This window comes from Elephas maximus, chromosome 10 (assembly GCF_024166365.1).
Source record: "Elephas maximus indicus isolate mEleMax1 chromosome 10, mEleMax1 primary haplotype, whole genome shotgun sequence".
Taxonomy (NCBI): domain Eukaryota; kingdom Metazoa; phylum Chordata; class Mammalia; order Proboscidea; family Elephantidae; genus Elephas; species Elephas maximus.
In genome coordinates, this window is record NC_064828.1 from 67,947,317 (window position 1) to 67,966,668 (window position 19,352).

At 36.7% G+C, this 19,352-nt stretch overlaps 1 protein-coding gene across 11 annotated transcripts in view; it reads left to right on the forward strand.

The window, feature by feature from the left end:
* The window catches only part of KTN1 (kinectin 1), a 118,771-nt gene that overhangs the window by 50,030 nt on the left and 49,389 nt on the right, over window positions 1-19,352 (forward strand). For all 11 annotated transcript variants that reach the window (XM_049899264.1, XM_049899260.1, XM_049899269.1 and 8 more), the window contains 5 exons: window positions 4,352-4,468; window positions 6,352-6,492; window positions 9,283-9,389; window positions 16,248-16,380; window positions 17,473-17,560. In XM_049899264.1, coding sequence (XP_049755221.1) covers window positions 4,352-4,468; window positions 6,352-6,492; window positions 9,283-9,389; window positions 16,248-16,380; window positions 17,473-17,560 — 586 coding nt within the window. The remainder of the gene's footprint in view (window positions 1-4,351; window positions 4,469-6,351; window positions 6,493-9,282; window positions 9,390-16,247; window positions 16,381-17,472; window positions 17,561-19,352) is intronic.

Genomic DNA, 19,352 nt, shown 5'->3' on the forward strand with positions numbered 1-19,352 from the left:
GATTGTATTAGATATTAACATTTTACCTAATTTACATTTACATTGTATTAGGTATTAGAAGTAATCCAGACTTTGTTTAAAGTATATGGGAGAATGTGCATAGGTTATATGCAAATTCTGTGCCATTTTATATAAGGGTCTAGAGCATCTGGGGATTTTGGTATCCTCAAGGGCAGGGGTGGTAGTCAGAGAGGAGTCCTGGAACCAATCCCCAAGGAAACCAAAAGAATGACTGTAATTTTAATGTTTCTCTGACTAGACTGTAAGCTTCATGAGGATAAATGAAGGTATTGTGTCTGTTTTTGCTCATTATGGTCTTCTGAATGGCTGACACACATTAAAAAAAAATAGGCACTCGTATTTACTGAAGTCTATTCATACTTCCAAGTATCTAGTAACAGTATGTTTTACAAGCCTATGGCATTTTACAATGTAATATGCTTGTTGGACAGTCTCCATGTGGTACTTGTAATGGCCCAGAGGAAACACAGTGCTAGAGGGTAGTCAGTAGAATAAATGTGGTAACTGTGACTTTGGATAAAATGTCAGATTATTCTGTTGCAAGGAAATTCCTTGAAATTCTCGATAAACTTGTTCTTTCATTTGCTTTATATTATAATCAGATGAGTATATGTCTAAGAAAGGTCCTTAGTTATTTGTGGGGATTGGGAAAAGCACCCAGCAGGTAAAAGCCCTAAGCTGAAGTTACTACCTAGCTGTTTAAAATTAAATTGCATTTTCAAATAAAAATGCTTTAAGTGTCACTCTCCTGAGTAAGGATGTTGCTGATGGCTTATGGGGGCAAGAGTAGTCATTTTATTGTCTGAGACAGCTTTGCGCTCTACAGACTGAGTGGTAAATCAAATTCCCCTTTATTTTAAGCTGGCCAAGGAGGAGGTTGGGAGTTGTTAAAGATAGTGTTTTGAAATAGAGCAAGTGTTTTAAAACTGTTGGCATTTTTTTTTTTTTCTCTGCCCTTGAGCCATTTGCCTCTGGATTAAAATATTTTTTGACTTCTGGGTGGGTCTGTTCTCATCTGCAGGGACCCATTGACCTTGTAGGTACCCTATATCCTTGAAAGACTAGAGAAGTTTTGTTCTCCCCTTTACTTGCCATACAAACTGAGTCTTGGTCATCATACCTTTTATTAGATGCCAGGAGGCCCTGGTGGTACAGTGGTTAAGAGCTCCGCTGCTAACCGAAAAGTCAGCAGTTCGAATTCACCAGCCCCTCCTTGGAAACCCTATGGGGCAGTTCTGCTTTGCCCCATAGGGTTGCTATGAGTTGGAATTGACTAGATGGCAATGGGTTTGGTTTTTTTGAATAAAGATCAATTCAGAGAAAGGGGGACAATAAAAGCAGCAGCACTGGCCTAGGCAGAGGACAGAGATAGAGGAGTTAGAGGACTTGGGGACCAGTCAGATGTGGTGCCTAAAGAAGAGTCTAGGATAACTGCTGCTTTTTGCCTCTGAGTAACTAAATAGATTGTGTGATCATGATATTTGTGAACACTTTGTGGAAGAAGAGAGAGTGGAGGATTGTAAAAAAAAAAAAAAAAAGTTAGGAAGCTGTTAAAGCGGAAATTGTAATTTCACAGTTGAATGTATATTTTTCTGGAGTTGAAGAAAGGATACAATGGGAGTGATTTATGAAAGTAATACACTATCACCAGTACATATGAAGGATATATATTAGACCAGGAAGGATATGGGGAGTGATAAGAAGGCTCAAGAACGAACCCTGAGAAACACCAACATTAAAAGGGCAGGAAAAGTTGCTACAGAGGATACTAAAGAGGAGCAGAAGAGGGAGATAATTAGGAAAGAGTAGTATGGAATCACAGAAGCTTACAGTAGATAGACTTCTGGGGTGAGGGAGGTCAACAGTGACAAGCTATTGAGATGTCAAGGACTCTTGACTGATTTACTTTAAATGAGAAGGGAAATACAGGGTAAAAACTAAAAGGGATTGCAGGGCTGGGGAGATGTTATATTTGTGTGTGTGCGTGCATGTGCGCACCCTTGTATTTAATCTAGAAGACACTTAGGTTTTATGTTTTGTAGAACGTAGGTTTAGATCCTGAGCCCTAGAAGTTAGGTTTCCTGGATTCAGATCTTGGGCTCTGCCACTTTGAGCTTTGTGGCCTTAGATAAATTACTTAATCTCAGTGCCTGTATTCCCCCTCTGTCCCCATCTCTAAAATGGGGATGATAATCAGGTTTTGAGGATCAAATTAAGTGATATACATTAGTTGCTTAGAGTTCCTTGCATAGGGTAGCTGCTCAAAAATGTTAATTGTCGATATAATTATTAGTAAGAAAATGTTAAAATTAATTTGATTACTTAATTGATTTTATTTTTTATTGTTGACATTTAAATGTACTTGCCTGAATTATGTGATTTTTCAACTTTAAGTTAACTATTTTGACCCCACGTTATATAACTTGAGGAAGTGTGCATACCTAATTTCTTTTCTGCCTTACCCTCTCAACTTTTATTACTTAAAACATTTTTGGTCACCAGATAGTTGTAATATTAAAGTCTATTCTGTGACTATAATTTCCATGTTTGATTGAATCTTAGTCCTACAGTTTAATGGGTTCAAAGCTCAATACTAGCTCTTTGCCATAGCTGATTTATTCATCTCTTGGTCATGTGAAGTTTTGTTTCCTGGAATTTCTTCAAGAAGAACTGATGAAAACTATATTCCCTAAATTCTTGGCAAGTTAAAATGCTTCTTTGTTGTCTTTACACTTGAATGGTGTTTTAGTAGGGTATAATGTTCCTGGGTTTTATTTTCTTAAGAATTTTGATTATATTGCTTTACCGTTTTCTACATTCATTTCATATTGCTGAGTAGAGGTCTGAGGCCAGCCTGAGTATTGCCCTCTTTTATGTATTTTTTTCAAACCATACCCTCACATAGAAACATCGTTTGGACAATCAATCAAGGCTTATTATTTAGTGGATTTTTCTAGTGTCCGCACTACTGTACTAACATGATAGGATTCACTTTCTTTGAAGGTCAGTAATTTTACTGTAATATAGCTGACCATTGACTCTTCCATCACTTTCCCCTTAGATATAGCATGTCTTTTCAATCATTAGATTAAATCAACTTTTATTTTTGGGAAGTGTTACATAAAATTTCCGTTCTTTTAGGGATCTCAGTTAAGCATATGTTGGATCTCCATTGCCAGTCTTTATCTTCCATATTCTAGTTCTTCTCTAAAAAACAAACAAAAAAACCAAAAATCTTTTTATTTTCACTTTTCATTTACTTTTATCAGTCCTAGATTCTGTGGCCTTTACTGTGTTTTCAGCAGCATGTCTTTTTTTTTTCCTGCTTCTGATTGGATTATATTCCTGGAATGCTGTTACTTTTACTTCCACTTTGGGTTTTGCCAGCTCGTGTTTCACCTCATTCTGTGGTCTTTCTTCTTCTCTGAGCTCTTTCCTGTGTGTCTGTTCTTTGTTCTTGTTTTCCAGAGATGACTACTATATTAAATTTTTAAAAATCATGGTGATGTTTTTCATCATAATTTTTATCTGCTTTTTGACAGCTTTTATCTGGTGATTGGTCTTCACCTACCGTTTTTTTTTTCTCCTAATTACTTTCCTTTTTTCTTCTGTCATGCATAGATCCTGTTTTCTTTCTTTTTGACCTATACTTCTTTCAGTGAGGAACGTTCCTCTCGGGTCATCTCTCTGCCTCAGTGGACAGCTGCTCATTTTGAAGCTGGTGTGATTTTTTCATTCTTACTTCTGTTTCGTGAGACCACCTTCTAAGAACGTTCCTACCTGTAGTCCTTCTACTTGTTCCCTGATGTCATATGGGGGATTGTTGGTTTTGCTTTTTAGGATGTGCCTCCGTTAACTTTGGAGAACTACATACTCATGGCACCTCTGTAGCCTTTGGGTATATATTGTGTCAAGGTTGTCAAGTACCTGTGTTTGATCTTCACTGCTTTTGGTAGTCTTTCCTGATAGTATGCTTGGGGATTACGGATGACTGTTTCATTGAAGATCATTTGTATTTTGGTTTCATAGTAGTTTTTCCTTTTCATCTTCTAGGAGGAGGAGGAAATTGTTACCTTACTCTGGGTTTAAAACTGGAAGTTCTGTAATTATTTGTAAAAATCTGTTTCTTGACTGATATATACCCTGAAAGTAGCAGTGGATACATAGCAATACAGTGACTTTTTTGAATGATATTTTACTGACCAGTATTTGGCAGTTATTCTACTTTCTGTGTAAGAGAACTCTGCATTGGCCCCAAAACACTTGATATTAGACACTTCGTTTTCGTTAACTCATGCTAACTAATTCTATATTGACTTCTCAATTGTAGTCTAGTAAAGGAGAATTAACTGTACTTGTACATCAACTTCAAGAAAAAGAGAAGTTACTTGCTGCTATGAAGGAAGATGCTGCTGCTACAAAGGATCGGTGTAAGCAATTAACCCAGGTGAAGATATTCTTATATTTGAGGGATATACTTGCTGTATAAGAAGCACATTAATTTTAGAAATTGTCCATAATTCCTGATTTATTTATATAACAAATTTACGCTCAGCAAAGAAGTTATTTCCTTATAGAATTTTTTAATCTCAGTCTTTCATGATATTATCCCCTACAATTTGAGTTATGAATTTAAAATAACAGTACTTAGAAATAGTTTCAGAATAGCAAAATATTTGGTCATTTTGAGTCTGTTTTAATTAAATCTGACATAGAATTGTTCTCTATAGAAACACAAAACTTGGTAAAATCTTATTTAAATTCAGTTTATAGGATAAATGTGAGGCTCTTAACGTAGGTAATTAATGAAGGTTCTTGTGATAAATATTTATAATATTTAATCAGTGAAAATCATCAAATCTCAGAAATTATATTCTGAGAAATAGAAAAAGACCTTTAAAACATTACATAAATGAGAAAACAGGATCAAAACTCTATAGAAAATGTGGTCTCCTACTGAAGTGCTTGTTTCTTCTTTTTGGGATTAAATACACTAGAGTAAATGAAGCTTATTTATGAATCATTCAGCTAGCTACTTGATGTCATTAGAAGAGTGAATGGCCTTGTTTGAATATAAATCTTTTAAGTGGATTTGAAGAAAAAAACCAGTGGGAAAACTTAGTCAAATTAAGATTCAAATTGTTAATAAAGTAAGCTTTTTTCCTTAGTATTAGAAACAAGTATAATTTTATGACTAGTTTTCTGAAGGAGCCCTGTGGTGCAGTGGTTAAGCATTTGGCTGCTAACCACAAGGCCAGTGGTACAAACTACCAGGCACTCTGCAAGACAAAGAAGTGACAGCCTGCTTCTGTAAAGATTATAGCCTTGGAAACCGTATGGGACAATTCTTCTCTGTCCTAGAGGAGGCTGTGAATCAGAATCGACCCCTTGGCAGTGGGTACTGAGCTGTACATTAAAGATGTACTTTGAACCCTGGTGATGCAAACGGTTAAGTGCTCCAATGCTAAAGAAAGGGTGGAGGTTTTGAATCTACTCAGCACCTTCGTGGGAGAAAGACCAGGTGATCTGCTTCTGTAAAGGTTACAGCTAAGAAAACCCTATGGGGCAGTTCTACTTGGTCATATGGGTTTACTATGGGTCGAAATCTACTCAGCAGCACCCAACAACAACAACATGCGTCAGTAAAACAGTTTGCAAATATAAATGAACCAACTCTTAAGGGCAACCACAAATTACACAAAAATACTAGATTTTGTCAAACAGTTCTTGGAGCAGGAAACATGGCCTGCAGATAACTTTAAAATGACTTGCTTGGCTTTCTTGCACTTTGATAATTAGTATTTGTTCTAGTAGTTCATAGTGCAACATGAAATGAAATCACTCCTGGAAGATTTGATTAGGGAAGATGATAAAAGCCTTGCCTTCTGATTTTTACTTTTCCTTATTCCAAAGGTCCATTGTACTACATATCTCTTCTCCTAGGAGGCACCCCCCTCCCCTCCTCCACTTTTTCTATATCCTGTAAGGGAACTGGTACCTGGGAGTAATAGAGAATTAACTCTTCCCCTTTCTTGTAATCAAGTGAGAGTGTAAGATTTATTATAGGTTAACAGATGTTAACTTTTAGACCAGAATGTGCATTTTAAATAAGAATAAACAGAGTGGCAAAGCACATATGAAGGGAATTGGTGCAAAGAACAACTGAGATGCAGGAGACTGTGATTTTTTAAATCCCTTTGACCTTGCAAGTATTTATTGTTTCAGAATCACAGTCATTTCACTGAAATTAAAAATGGTTTCTCATTGTTATAAGCTTATCATACTGATTTTTATGATAAGTTTTTCATAATTTCTGTTTTACTCTTCTAGGAAATGATGACAGAGAAAGAAAGAAGCAATGTGCTTATAGCAAGGATGAAAGATCGGATTGGAACATTAGAAAAGGAACATAATGTATTTCAAAACAAAATGCATGTCAGTTATCAAGAGACTCAGCAGATGCAGATGAAGGTATGTTTTCATTCTTTGAAAACAAAATGAAATGTTTGCAGTTGTTTAAACAGTAAATTTTAAGCTTCTTAAGGCCACGTGCTAGACCACTGGGGTACAGTGACTCATTAAACTCAGTGTCTGTCCTTAGTAGTAAGCAATTTTTCTAGATGGGGATGATGTGGGGAGGTAGAAGCAGACAAGTAAATACACCATTACAATAGAGGTAAACCTTGGGTGCTCTGGAGCTATGGAGATGGGAGGTGGAGAAGAAAAGGATTGATAGGGAAGGCTTGATAGAGGTGATACCCAAATTGAGTCTTTCTGAAACAGTTGGGCATTGTTGAGTGAAGGAATGTGCATGTGGCATGGAGCAGGGATTCTAAATACCATTGAGTGTAACAGTTAATGGGGGTGCTTTCCTTAAGAGATGATGGTTATGTGAGTCTAGTTTGGGGCCCAGGATTGAGCTTTTTAATGAGTGTACCCCAGATGTTTCCAATACAGGTTGTCCAGTGATAACATTTTATGAGAAGTACAGTGAGAGTTAACGGTATTTGGGGGTTAAGGCTGGTCTGATTATTGAGAAAAGACCTAGAGTGGTAAATAGGGGCCATGTGTAAAGGATCTTATATATTTAAAGAGTATATAAAAAAAAAAAAGAATATAGAGCCAGTAAAAGAGTTTAAATAATGTAGCAGTGTGATTATATTAGTATTTTTAATGATTATTCTGGCAGCAGTGTGGAGAGTAGAACAAGGGATAGTTGGAAAGTTTTTTCAGGAATCCAAGTCAGATAGAACAAGGGCCTGAAATCAGATACTGACAATGTGATGTTTGTGTGAAACAAAAGAGTTAGGTAGGGCTTGGCAATAGAGGAGTGAGATAATGAAGGATGGCACCCAGGATTTTGGCTTAGTTGATCTGTCTTTTTTGTTAATTCTTACTCTTTTGCATCTGTCTTCTATCAACATTTCATAAGGTACAATTCTTACTGTTTTTTCCCATGTCTCATGATTCTGGTTAGATCTGGACTGATGATTTTTTTTATTGTTTTTAAGATATCAAAATTACGTCTTTATTACTAATGAAGAGGTTATTTAAGAACTTGGTTTGGGTCTGCTGCGATGTGGGCTTATGATGATGATGATGTTCTTTGCCGTCAAGTTGATTCTGACTCATAGTGACCCTATAGGACAGGGTAGAACTGCCCGATAGGTTTCCTAGGCTGTAATCTGTATTGGATCTGACTGCCACATCTTTCTCCCATAGTGTGGCTGGTGAATTTAAACCACTGAGCTTACGGTTAGCAACTGAGTGCTTTAAACCATTGTGCCACTAGGGCTCCTAAGGTTACATCCCTCTAAATTGAACTTTCTGGACTAATGACTTCTTGAAATGATTATTTCCATCTGCTGGCTAATACTTCAATTTGGAAGCCCTATCACCTCAAATAGTTTTTTTTAATCATCACCTCAAATCTAACATATGTCTGCAATCAGACTCTGACAGTTAGCTTGTTTTTATTTTCCAGTATTTTGAGGCATTATTATCCATACGCTTGAATAAAACCTTTCTCTTCTCTCTTCCTTGCCCAGTTTGTTCTGAAATCTTAGAGTATTTCTAGTTAGCCTTGCATCCAATTCTCATAAATCACCTTAGTTTATTATCTCATACAAAAATAATTAGACAGCCTTCTTAAATAGGTCTCTTATTTCCACTCTGGCCTGTAATTGCTACCAGATTAATTTTTTATAAAATATTGTTTTGGTCATATTGCTAGTCTGTTAAAACTTTTAAATTATTCTTCACTGCTTTGAAAGTCTCGGATTTTCCACTCAAATTGCCACAAATGGCAGAAAAGAAGTAAGTGACCCTGTTGTCAGGTTCTTACCCTGTCATGTTGCTGCTTACTCCAGGTACTCCCATCCACTGTTTCTGTGCTTTTATTTAGCCCAGTCCTCCATCATCTCAACCCCCAGCTACGTGGAATAGTCTCTCTTCCATTATTCAGGTTATTGAAGAACTGATTTTCTTAGCCTCAAGTAATTTTTTTCTTCCCCATAATGCCTATTTACTATTCATTTGAAAGTTAGTCAAGTCTGCTTCTAGAGATAATCTTTTATTGGTGATGAAAGATGTTTGAGTAACTTTAATTTTTTATTTGATTGCATGTAAAGGCCGGGATGATAGATTCCATATAAATTTGTTGCAAAACAGAAACATATACCTTAATTTCTCTTAATTGGATAGGTTTACTAAGATTTATAAGTAAGATTATTTCATATATTAGAGAAAGAAATATCCTTATGTGGAAATAAGATTTGGCATTCTTTATCTTTTTGACTGTAATTCTGAAAAAAATAAAGATCAGAGTATATTAACAAGCAGATTTTTGTGTAATGAAATTGCCATGTATTTGATTATGGCTCACTTTGTGCACTAGTATTGAGCCTATTTTCAGTTTTTAAACTTGGCATTACTGAAAATTTTCTTTAGGTGTATTGGGTAGGAGGGAAATTCTAAATCGTCTTTTAGTTTTGAACATTGTCTCTGCATGTGTTAATTTTGTATTTCGAATATAATAACAGCTCGCATCTACTTTTGCTCTTAAATACTGTGACATATATTTCCTTTGCATTCATCACTAACAAAATACAGTTTTTTTTTAAATTTAAGTTTTTATTTGAGAAGTATGGTCCAAACTTCATTTTGTTGGTGCTTTTTGTGTTCTCATCCTAGGAGTTTCTCTTGAAAGTTAGTCCTGACAATCACTGTTTTCTAAATCTTACCTGTGTAAAATAATTTTAGTTTCAGCAAGTTCGTGAGAAGATGGAGGCAGAGATAGCTCATTTGAAGCAGGAAAATGGCATACTGAGAGATGCTGTCAGCAACACTACCAGCCAGCTGGAAAGCAAGTATGTTTCCAAATGTTTTTTCATTTGAATGGCAGAGTATTTTCTTGAATCATCAAATGGTATTTAATAGTAATTGGTTGGACTTTTGTTCCTTTTTTGTGCTTTAGGTGAAAGTTTACAGAGCAAATCAGGTTTCATTCAGTAGTTTGTACATAAAGTATTCAGTGACATTGGTTGTGTTCCCTACAGTGTGTCAGCATTCTCTCCATTTCCATCCGGCGTTCCCCATATCCTTTATCTGGATTTTTCTGCCCCTTCCTGCCTTCTCATCTTTACTTTTGGGCAAATGTTGACCATCCCATCTCATATAATTAATTGTTCTAAGGAGCAGGTTCCTCTCAGATGTTACTGTTTCTATTATGGGGTGTCTGTTGTTTGGTTGGAAAGTAGTCTTTGGGAATGGCTTCATTTCCAGGTCAGAAGGGTATCATAGGGCCATAGTCTTGGGGTTCCTCCAGTCTGTCAGACCAGTAAGTTTTTTTTTTTTTGTGAATTTGATTTTTTTGTTCTGCATTTCTCTCCTGCTCTGTCCAGAATCCTCTGTTGTGATCCCAGTCAGAGTGATTGGTTGTGAAAGCTGGGCACCATCTTGTTCTGTCTTGGGTTTGTGTAGGCTGTGGTTCATGTGGTCCGTTAGTTCTTTGGTCTAATTGCTCCCTTGAGTCTTTGGTTTTCTTTACTCTCTTTTGCTCTGTATGGGAAGAGACCAATAGTTGTATCTTAGATGGCTACTTGCAAGCTTTTAAGACCCCAGACCCAACTCACCAAAGTAGAATATAAAACACTCTTTCTGAACTATGTTGTCCTAATTGATGTAGATGTCCTCTGAGCCTATAATCCTTACCCTTTGAAGGCTTAGGAACTTTGTCCAGTGAGTTATTTGGTTATATCTAGGAACTTTCTGTGGCTGGGCCCTTGTGTGCACTATTGCCTATATCAGTATGCATGCAGCAACTACAATTATTTATGTTGAAATTCCCACAACCTAACCTAATCTACAGGTAGGTGTTGCTCCCTTGCACCCTCCTGCACCTCTTTAACATACCTATCTACATGTGTATCCTTACATAAATTGTTAATACTACTATTGCAGAATTGTCTCTCTTACAGTAGTTACCATAGTTGTCCTTTATCCTTGCATTGCTCTCAATTTCTTCCTTTGCTTTGGTCCTGTTGTGCTGACTTCCCCCATATTATGTATCGCCTTTCCCTTAACCAATATGAACATGTGTCTTCTATCTGGTTAGTAGTTTTCCCTCCCTCTCCCTCTCATCCCTGGTGACCTGTCAAAGAATTTCTTTTTCCTTCTTGCATGTAAACCTTTTCTTTTTTAAAAAATAATGGTTTCATACAATATTTGTCCTTTTGTGTTTGGCTTATTTCACTCAGCATAGTGTCCTCCGGATTCACCCATGCTGTGAGATGTTTCATGGATTCGTCATTATTCTTTATCATTGTGTGGTATTCTGTTGTGTGTATGTACCACAGTTTATCTATTCATCCATTGATGCGCACTTAGGTTGTTTCCATCTTTTTGCTATTGTGAATAATCGCTGCAATGAACAGGGGTGTGCACATGTCTATTCTTTAGGGTATATATCTAGGAAGGGGATTGCTGGATCATATGGTATTACTATCTCTGGCTTTTTAAGGAAGTGCCTTACCATTTTCCATAGTAGTACCATTTTACATTCCCAACAGCAGTTATAAGAGTTCCAGCCTCCCCACAACCTCACCAACATTTATTTTCTATTTTTTTGATTAGCGCCATTGTCAGGGTGAGATGGTACATCATTTTAGTTTCAATTTGCATATTTCTAATGGCTAATGATCACGAGCATTTCTTCATGTGTTTGTTAGGCACCTGAGTGTCTTCTTTGGTGGAGTTCATTTCCTTTGCCCATTTTATAATTGGATTGTTCATTTTTTTGTAGTTGAGGTGTTGAAGTTTTCTGTAAATTTTAGAGATTAGACCCTTATTGGGTATGTCATAGTCAAAAATCTTTCCCAGCCTACAGGTTCTTTTTATTCTTTTGGAACTGTCTTTTGATGAGCGCAAGTGTTTAATTTTTAGGAGGTCCCATTTATCTAGTTCATCTTCTGCTGTTTATGCATTTTAAGTTATGTTTGGTATTTTATTCTTGCCATACGTTAGGGGCCCTATCGTTCGTTGTCCCTATTTTTTCTTCTTATGATCTTTTATAGTTTTAGGTTTTATATTTAGGTCTTTGACCCATTTTGAGTTAGTTTTTGTGTATGCTCTGAGGAATGGGTTCTGTTTTGTTTTTCTACAGATAGATATCCAGTTTTGCCAGCACCATTTGTCAAAGAGACTGTCTTTTCCCCATTTAATGGACTTTGGCCGTTTGTCGAAGGGCAGCTATCTGTAGGTGGCTGGATTTACGTGTGGGTTCTGAATTCTGTTTCATTGGTCTATGCGTTTGTCCTTGTACTAGTACCAGGCTGTTTTGACTATCATGGCTGTATAGTAGGTTCTGAGATCATGTACTGTGAGGCTTCTACTTTGTTCTTATGCTTCAGTAATGCTTTACTTACTGGGGCCTCTTTTCCTTTCCTTCCAAAGTTGGTGATGAGTTTTTCCATCTTGTTAAAAAATATTGTTGGAATTTGGATTGGGATTACATTATATCTATAAATTGCTTTGGTTAGTATTGACGTTTTCACAAAAGAAAAAAGTGTACTTTGCTGCTGTTGGAGTGTTGTGCTATGTCTGTGAGGTTGAGTTAATTGGTCGATTGTGGCATTTAGCGCTCCTGTGTCTTTGTCCAGTTTCTTTCAAGTTGTGTCTTTCACTGAAAATAGTGTGTTGAAGGCTCCTACTATTGTAGAACTATTTCTCCTTTCAGTGCTGTTAGAGTTTATGTATTTTGGAACCCTGTCATTGTTATTGTTGTTAGGTGCCATCAAGTTGGTTCCGACTCATAGCGGCCCTGTGTACAACAGAACGAAACACTGCCTGGTCCTACACCTCAGAATTGTTGTTATGCTTAAGCCCCTTGTTGTAGCCACTGTGTCAGTCCATCTCATTGAGGGCCTTCCTCTTTTCTGTTGACCCTCTAACCCTCTACCTTACCAAGCAGGATGTTCTTCTCCAGGGACTGATCCCTCCTGACAACATGTCCAAAGTATGTGAGACATAGTCTCACCATCCTTGCTTCTAAGGAGTGCTCTGGTTTTACTTCTTCCAAGACAGATCTCTTTGTTCTTTTGGCAGTCCGTGATATATTCAATGTTCTTCACCAACATCACAATTCAAAGGCGTCAGTTCTTCTTCCATCTTCCTTATTCATTGTCCAGCTTTCACATGCATAGGAGGCCATTGAAAACACCATGGCTTGGGTCAGGTGCACTTTAATCTTCAGGGTGACATCTTTGCTTTTCAACACTTTAAAAGAGGTCTTTTGCAGGAGATTTGCCTGATATAGTGCATCTTTTGATTTCTTGACTGCTGTTTCCATGGGTGTTGACTGTGGATCCAAGTAAAATGAAATCCGTGACAGCTTCAGTGTTTTCTCCATTTATCATGATGTTACTTATTGGTCCAGTTGTGGGGATGTTTGTTCTCTTTATGTTTAAGTGTAATCCATACTGAAGGCTGTGGTCTTTGATCTTCATTAGTAAGTGCTTCAAGCCCTCTTTACATTCAGCAATCAAAGTTGTGTCACCTGCATAATGCAGGTTGTTAACGAGCCTTCCCCCAATCCTGATGTCTCATTCTTCTTCATGTAGTCCAGCTTCTTTGATTATTTGTTCAGCATACAGATTGAATAGGTATGGTGAAAGGATACAACCCTGACGTACACCTGTCTTGATTTTAAACCACACAGTATCCCCTTGTTCTCTTTGAACAACTGCCTCTTGATCTATGTACAGGTTTTTCGGCACAAATAAACGTTCTAGAGTTCCCATTCTTTGCAGTGTTATCCATAGTTGGTATGATCCACACAGTCAAATGCGTTTGCATAGCCAGTAAAACACAGGTAAACATCTTTCTGGTATTCTCTGCTTTCAGCTAGGATCCATCTGACATCAGCAGTGATATCCCAGGTTCCGTGTCCTCTTCTGAATCCAGCTTGAATTTCTTGCAGTTCCTGCTGCAGCTGCTTTTGAATGATCTTCAGCAAAATTTTACTTAGGTGTGATATTAATAGGAAACCCTGGTGGCGTAGTGGTTAAGTGCTACGGCTGCTAACCAAAGGGTTGGCAGTTCAGATCTGCCAGGCGCTCCTTGGAAACTCTATGGGGCAGTTCTACTCTGTCCTATAGGGTTGCTATGAGTTGGAATTGACTCGATGGCACTGGGTTTGGTTTTTGGTTTTTGATGATATTAATAGTAATGTTCAATGATTTCTGCATTCGGTGGGATCACCTTTCTTGGGAATAGGCATAAATAGGGATCTCTTCCAGTCGGTTGGCCAGGTAGCTGTCTTCCATATTTCTTGATACGGACAAGTGAGTATTTTCAGTGGTTTATCCATTTGTTGAAACATCTCAATTGATATTCCGTCAATTCCTGGAGCCTTGAGTTTCGTCAGTGCCTTCAGTGCAGCTTGGACTTCTTCCTTCAGTACCATTGGTTCCTGCACATATGGTACCTCCTGAAATGGTTGAACGTTGACCAGTTCTTTTTGGTGTGGTGATTCTATATATTCCTTCCATCTTTTGATGCCTCCTGAGTTGTTTAATATTTGCCCCCTAGAATCATTCAATATTGTAACTCTAGGCTTGAATTTTTCCTTCAGTTCTTTCAGCTTGAGAAATGCAGAGTGTGTTCTTTTCTTTTGATTTTCCATCTCCAGGTCTTTGTACATGTCATTATAATATTTCACTTTGTTCGAGCTGCCGTTTGAAGTCTTCTGTTCGACTCTTTTACTTCATCAGCTACTGTACGTTAAAGAGCAAGTTTTAGAGTTTCTCTGACATCCATTTTGGCCTTTTCTTTCTTTCCTGTCTTTTTAATGACCTTTTGCTTTCTTCATGTATGATGTCTTTGATGTCGCTCCACAACTCGTCTGGTCTTCGGTCATTAGTGTTTAACATGCCAAATCTATTCTTGAGATGGTCTCTAGTTGTGTATATATTTATTATAGTTCTGTCCTCTTAGTGAATTGATCCTTTAATTTTTATGTGTAATTTTATGGTAGATTTTGCCTAAAAGCGTATTTTATCTGAGATTAACATTGTCATTCTTGCTCTTTTTTTGTTTATTGTTTGCTTGATGTATTTTTTCCCATCTTTGAGTTTATTTATGCTTTTGTGTCTAAGGTGTGTCTCTTGTACACAGTGTAATGACGGGCCGTGTTTTTTTTAATCCATTCTGCCACTCTGTCTCTTTACTGGTGCATTTCAGCAATTTATATTCAGTATGATTACTGATAGGCATGAGTTTACTACTGTTTTGTGGTTTTTTTTTTGTGGTGTTGATGGTTTTTCAGTTCCGCTTAATTTTCTGTGTTGAGTTCCTTTCGTTTGTGGATTTTTTAAAATTTCTTCCGTTGTTGTTGGTTTTGCGTTTACTGAGTCTTTATGTTTTTATTCTTTATTTTGTTGAGTAGGTTTATTGACTTTCTTTGTGGTTACCTTGCAATCTACCTTTATCTTCCTAATTTCAAAGCAGTTTTTTATTTCTCGATATCACCTTGACTTCCTCTCCATACGAAAGATGTATAACTACCCCATTTATTCCCTCTACTTGTTTTGACTTTGTCATCATTTATGGGTTGATGTCTCTGGTTTCTTGTTTCTACCTTTTAGCCTTGTTTTATTTTTGAAAATTCTTTATCTGGGTTGGTATTTGGCTGATGCTCTTCTTTGTCCTAATTTCAGGTTGTTGTTTGATGTTTTTGGTTCTGTGCCAAAGGACTCCCTTTGATATTTCTTGTGAGGCTGGTCTGGTTTCTACAAATCCCTTAATTTTTGCTTTGTATCGGCTTTTTTTTGTGTAGTCTCTCCTTTCACTTGGCACTTTCTCTGATTATTCAGCCTTGCCTTTGATGCTCAGGGTTCCCAAGTTGTCATCTACATCCGATTCGCTTGTTCTCCGGTTTTGTTGTAAGAGGGTTGTTGTAAGGCTTCTGACTACTCTGCCATCTTGGACTACCTCCTCTAGACTTCCGTTTCTGAAATGAGTTGGTTTTCAAAACCAGTTCTCTTTTGCTATGTAAAGAACTTCTTCAGCTAAATTTCTGTATGATGAGTACTAGCAACACCAGTGGAACAGTCTGTAAATTTATATGAGACTGAATTTACAAGTTTTATACTATCCCCTTGAGTAGTTCTCAAACGTCTTTGTTCTGAAATGAATAATATTTATTTACCTGGCAAGATAGCTAAAAAAAAAAAAATCCTGATTTCTGTTCTTAAAAGGTTATGATTTAATGACTCTGAGGTAGACCCCAGGAATGCATATTAAGACAGATTCCTTATAATAGTGATGTGGGTGGCTCTGGGGCCAAACTTTGAGAAACAGTGCCCTAGAGAGACTAGTATGCTCACACAGAGTAAGTAAGAAACCTGACCGGTTGATTTTAATAGGTTTTTCAGACAGCCAGTTTGAGATCATGCTCATGAACTGTAATAATCCATTTTTCTTGATATTTTCTAGTAGTTTTAGAATTTGTATAATTGTCACCAGAATCAGATTATTCAGGAATTACAGTTAGCAAACTTCATTATTAGTGGTAAATTATTACTGTTCCATTTTCAGTTAGCTGGGATATATTTTTTTGTAAATGAAATTAGTAGCTCAGAAAAATTCACATAAAATATGTTTAGCTTATCCATTCCTTAGATGTGTTTGTAATAAGGGAACGTTCTTAATCCAGTTACTGTTTTCAGGCAGTCTGCTGAACTAAATAAACTGCGCCAGGATTATGCCAGGTTGGTGAATGAGCTGACTGAGAAAACAGGAAAGCTACAACAAGAGGAAGCCCAAAAGAAGAATGCAGAGCAAGCAGTTACTCAGTTGAAGGTGATTTATTCTTGCCTTTATTTGTTTCATGAATAATGCAGATATTCACTTCTTTGATCTAAATGTGTATATAGGTTTGAGAAATGTAGTTTGAGGCTTATTGGTACCTGTAGTCTAAGTGCTCTGCCTTTATGGAAGCCTATGCCGTTATGAAACAATTGAGTATAGGCTTAAACTTGAAGTTAAAAACTGAAGATACAAAAAGAATCAGCTGATGGACAAGTATAAAAAAAAAATAATCTGTAGAATTTTGTCTTACATACGGGGGTCAGGGTCTGCATGTGTAAGGCAGAAATCATGTACAGAAATTATCTTTAGCTTCTCTTTTATCAGTCATAACTTGGAATTTCTTAGTAAGTCCAGTTGAGAAATATAGTTCAATTTGTAGAAGTTAAATGCAACCTCACTGTGTTAGACAGATTCCAACGTAGACCATTGATAAACAGTTACATCTTGATACCAGTTGCAGAGTAGTAGGGGTTGAATGGGCTTTGAGAATAATTGAGTGTGGAAAATAGTATGAGTAACTTTTGTTCTTGAAGTTTTCATGGATATCATATATATAATATTGGTCTTGGTGGTGGGTTTAGAGCTGTAATTTCTAGATATGGAAATCTGTTCTCTACAGATATGGATAAGTAGATAAATGACATAAAAGATAATAGTCATAATGGGAGTGCCGTGCTATAAATCCATGTACCTTATAATATGAATTTTAGGCATTTACTGAGACTTAGCAACAAACACACCTTCCAGTCTTGGAATGCTTATCAGCTGAAGGAAGATTAATGGAGAACAGGTCATAGCTCAGTGGATCAGATCATAGACATAGTAGCTACCTTGATCCAACAGCACAAAAATTGGGTTTTTGAAATTATCTCCAGCTAGTAAATCCTGTATATTGGAGGGTTGGATGTCTGTGCTTGATAAATAAATGGCTTTCAGACTGAGTGTATCTGCTTAGCTTATTAAAATGTAGGAGACTAGTTACAGTAAAGAGTTTTATGACATAACAGTATAGAGGGTGCCTTACTTTAAAAAAAAAAAGGTGAATCATTTTCTTTTGTTCATCATTTCTTTTTAAATGTCAAGGTTCAACTACAAGAAGCTGAGAGAAGGTGGGAAGAAGTCCAGAGTTATATCAGGAAGAGAACGGCAGAACATGAGGCAGCACAGCAAGGTAAAGGGAAGAGGTATTCACATACATTTTGTATATAGTTCTAGGTAAAATTTCCTTGCGTCTACATTGTGAAAACCAAAAAACCAAACCCGTTGCTGTCTAGTTGATTCTGACTCATAAGCGACCCTGTAGGACAAAGTAGAACCGCCCCATAGGGTTTCCGAGAAATGCCTGGTGGATTTGAACTTCTGGTTAGCAGCCATAGCTCTTAACCACTATGCCATCAGGGTTTCCTCTGTATCATAGAGTATAATTGGGCATTTTGGTTATAAAATAAAAATAGCTCTTAATAAAAATATCTTTTATACTTTCATGGTATATTTATTTCTCTGACATTTGCCAGGGCTTTAAAAATAAGCTACCTACTGGCTTTATCCAAAGCATTAGGTTATGGGCAAAATAATAATATTTAATAGGGTAATGAGAGCCTAGCTGTGTGTATTTGCTTTGTGTAGTTATTCCTTTTGGTTCCTTGATTAACTCTTCATTTTATTTTTCTGTTTTTAAGAAAGGATTCATTTCCTATATTGTGAGGAGAAGAACAGTGAGGGGCATTATCACCCTAAGAAGTTTGCTTAAAGCTGCTTATTTAAAATGCTCACTTGTACTACTTATCTATTCTTAATTTGATGGATCTACCTGGGAGATAATGGAGCTTGTATCTTATGTATCATTTACATCTCTACTACCCCTTTCCTCCCACGAGAGAGGGGGCGAGCTAGTAAAATACAGAACTGTATTTTGGCTCTTTTGACCCCTTTGGTTCCTCTGATTCCCTCCAGGAATTTTCCTCTGGTTCCATATCTAAATATACCCAAGATATTTGAAGGCCTTTTTTTTCACATTCAAAGTTGGCATTTATGTTAAGATACAATAGTTTACTTTCAAGTTAATGTTTTATATTTACATCAGTGAAACACACATAAATCTTGCTAAGACTTCTAACTATAAAGAGTAATCTCCCATTTTACTCTCACTAGAAGTAGTCACTGTGAACTGTCACCTAGTGCTTTTAGTATTTTCTTTCATACTTCTAAATAAGCATACAATTTCTATTTATACTACTATCTCGATCAGTGACTAAGCATCTGTTAACTTATTACTACAAAATATGAGGGCTTAACACTGTTATGACATTTCTCCCATCTTCCCCTCATTCTCGTGATATGGTTATGTGTGTTTTTCTATTATATCAATAGTCAATTTTTATATCACTATGACTGCATAACTGAGTGCTGAGCCAAGATATATATTAAAATTGCAGTTCTTCTTAAACTACTCTTTGTTTCCTGAAACCAATTACTTCTTTTTTTTTCACTTGCTTGATTTTTTGTTTTAAAATTTTATCTGTGATTAAACTGTCCTTTCCTTTCTGCCTCACAGCCTCTCAACGTATTAGGTATTAGAGAATCTATAAGTTCTGGCTTTTCCTGGTAATATCCCTTGTGGAGTCCTCCAGCCTACTACTGCTCTAGTACTCATTGCTTTCCTTTCTAGGTTAGCTCCATAGCTGTCTTCCTGAGACGTTTTTTTATGTCTCTTCCCTGTTTCCAAATCCCATATCACTGTCATCTTGCTGCCTTTCCACCCATTTAGTAGAGTATATCTTTTCAGCCACTTCATGGGAGTATATCTTTTTTTTTTTACATTAATAAATAACATGTATTTACCTTTTTTTTTTTAAGTTGTACTTCAGACGAAGGTTTACAGAACAAACTGGCCTCTCATTGAACAGTACGCATTATTTTATGACATTGATTAACAACCCCATGATATAACACTCCCCTTCTCG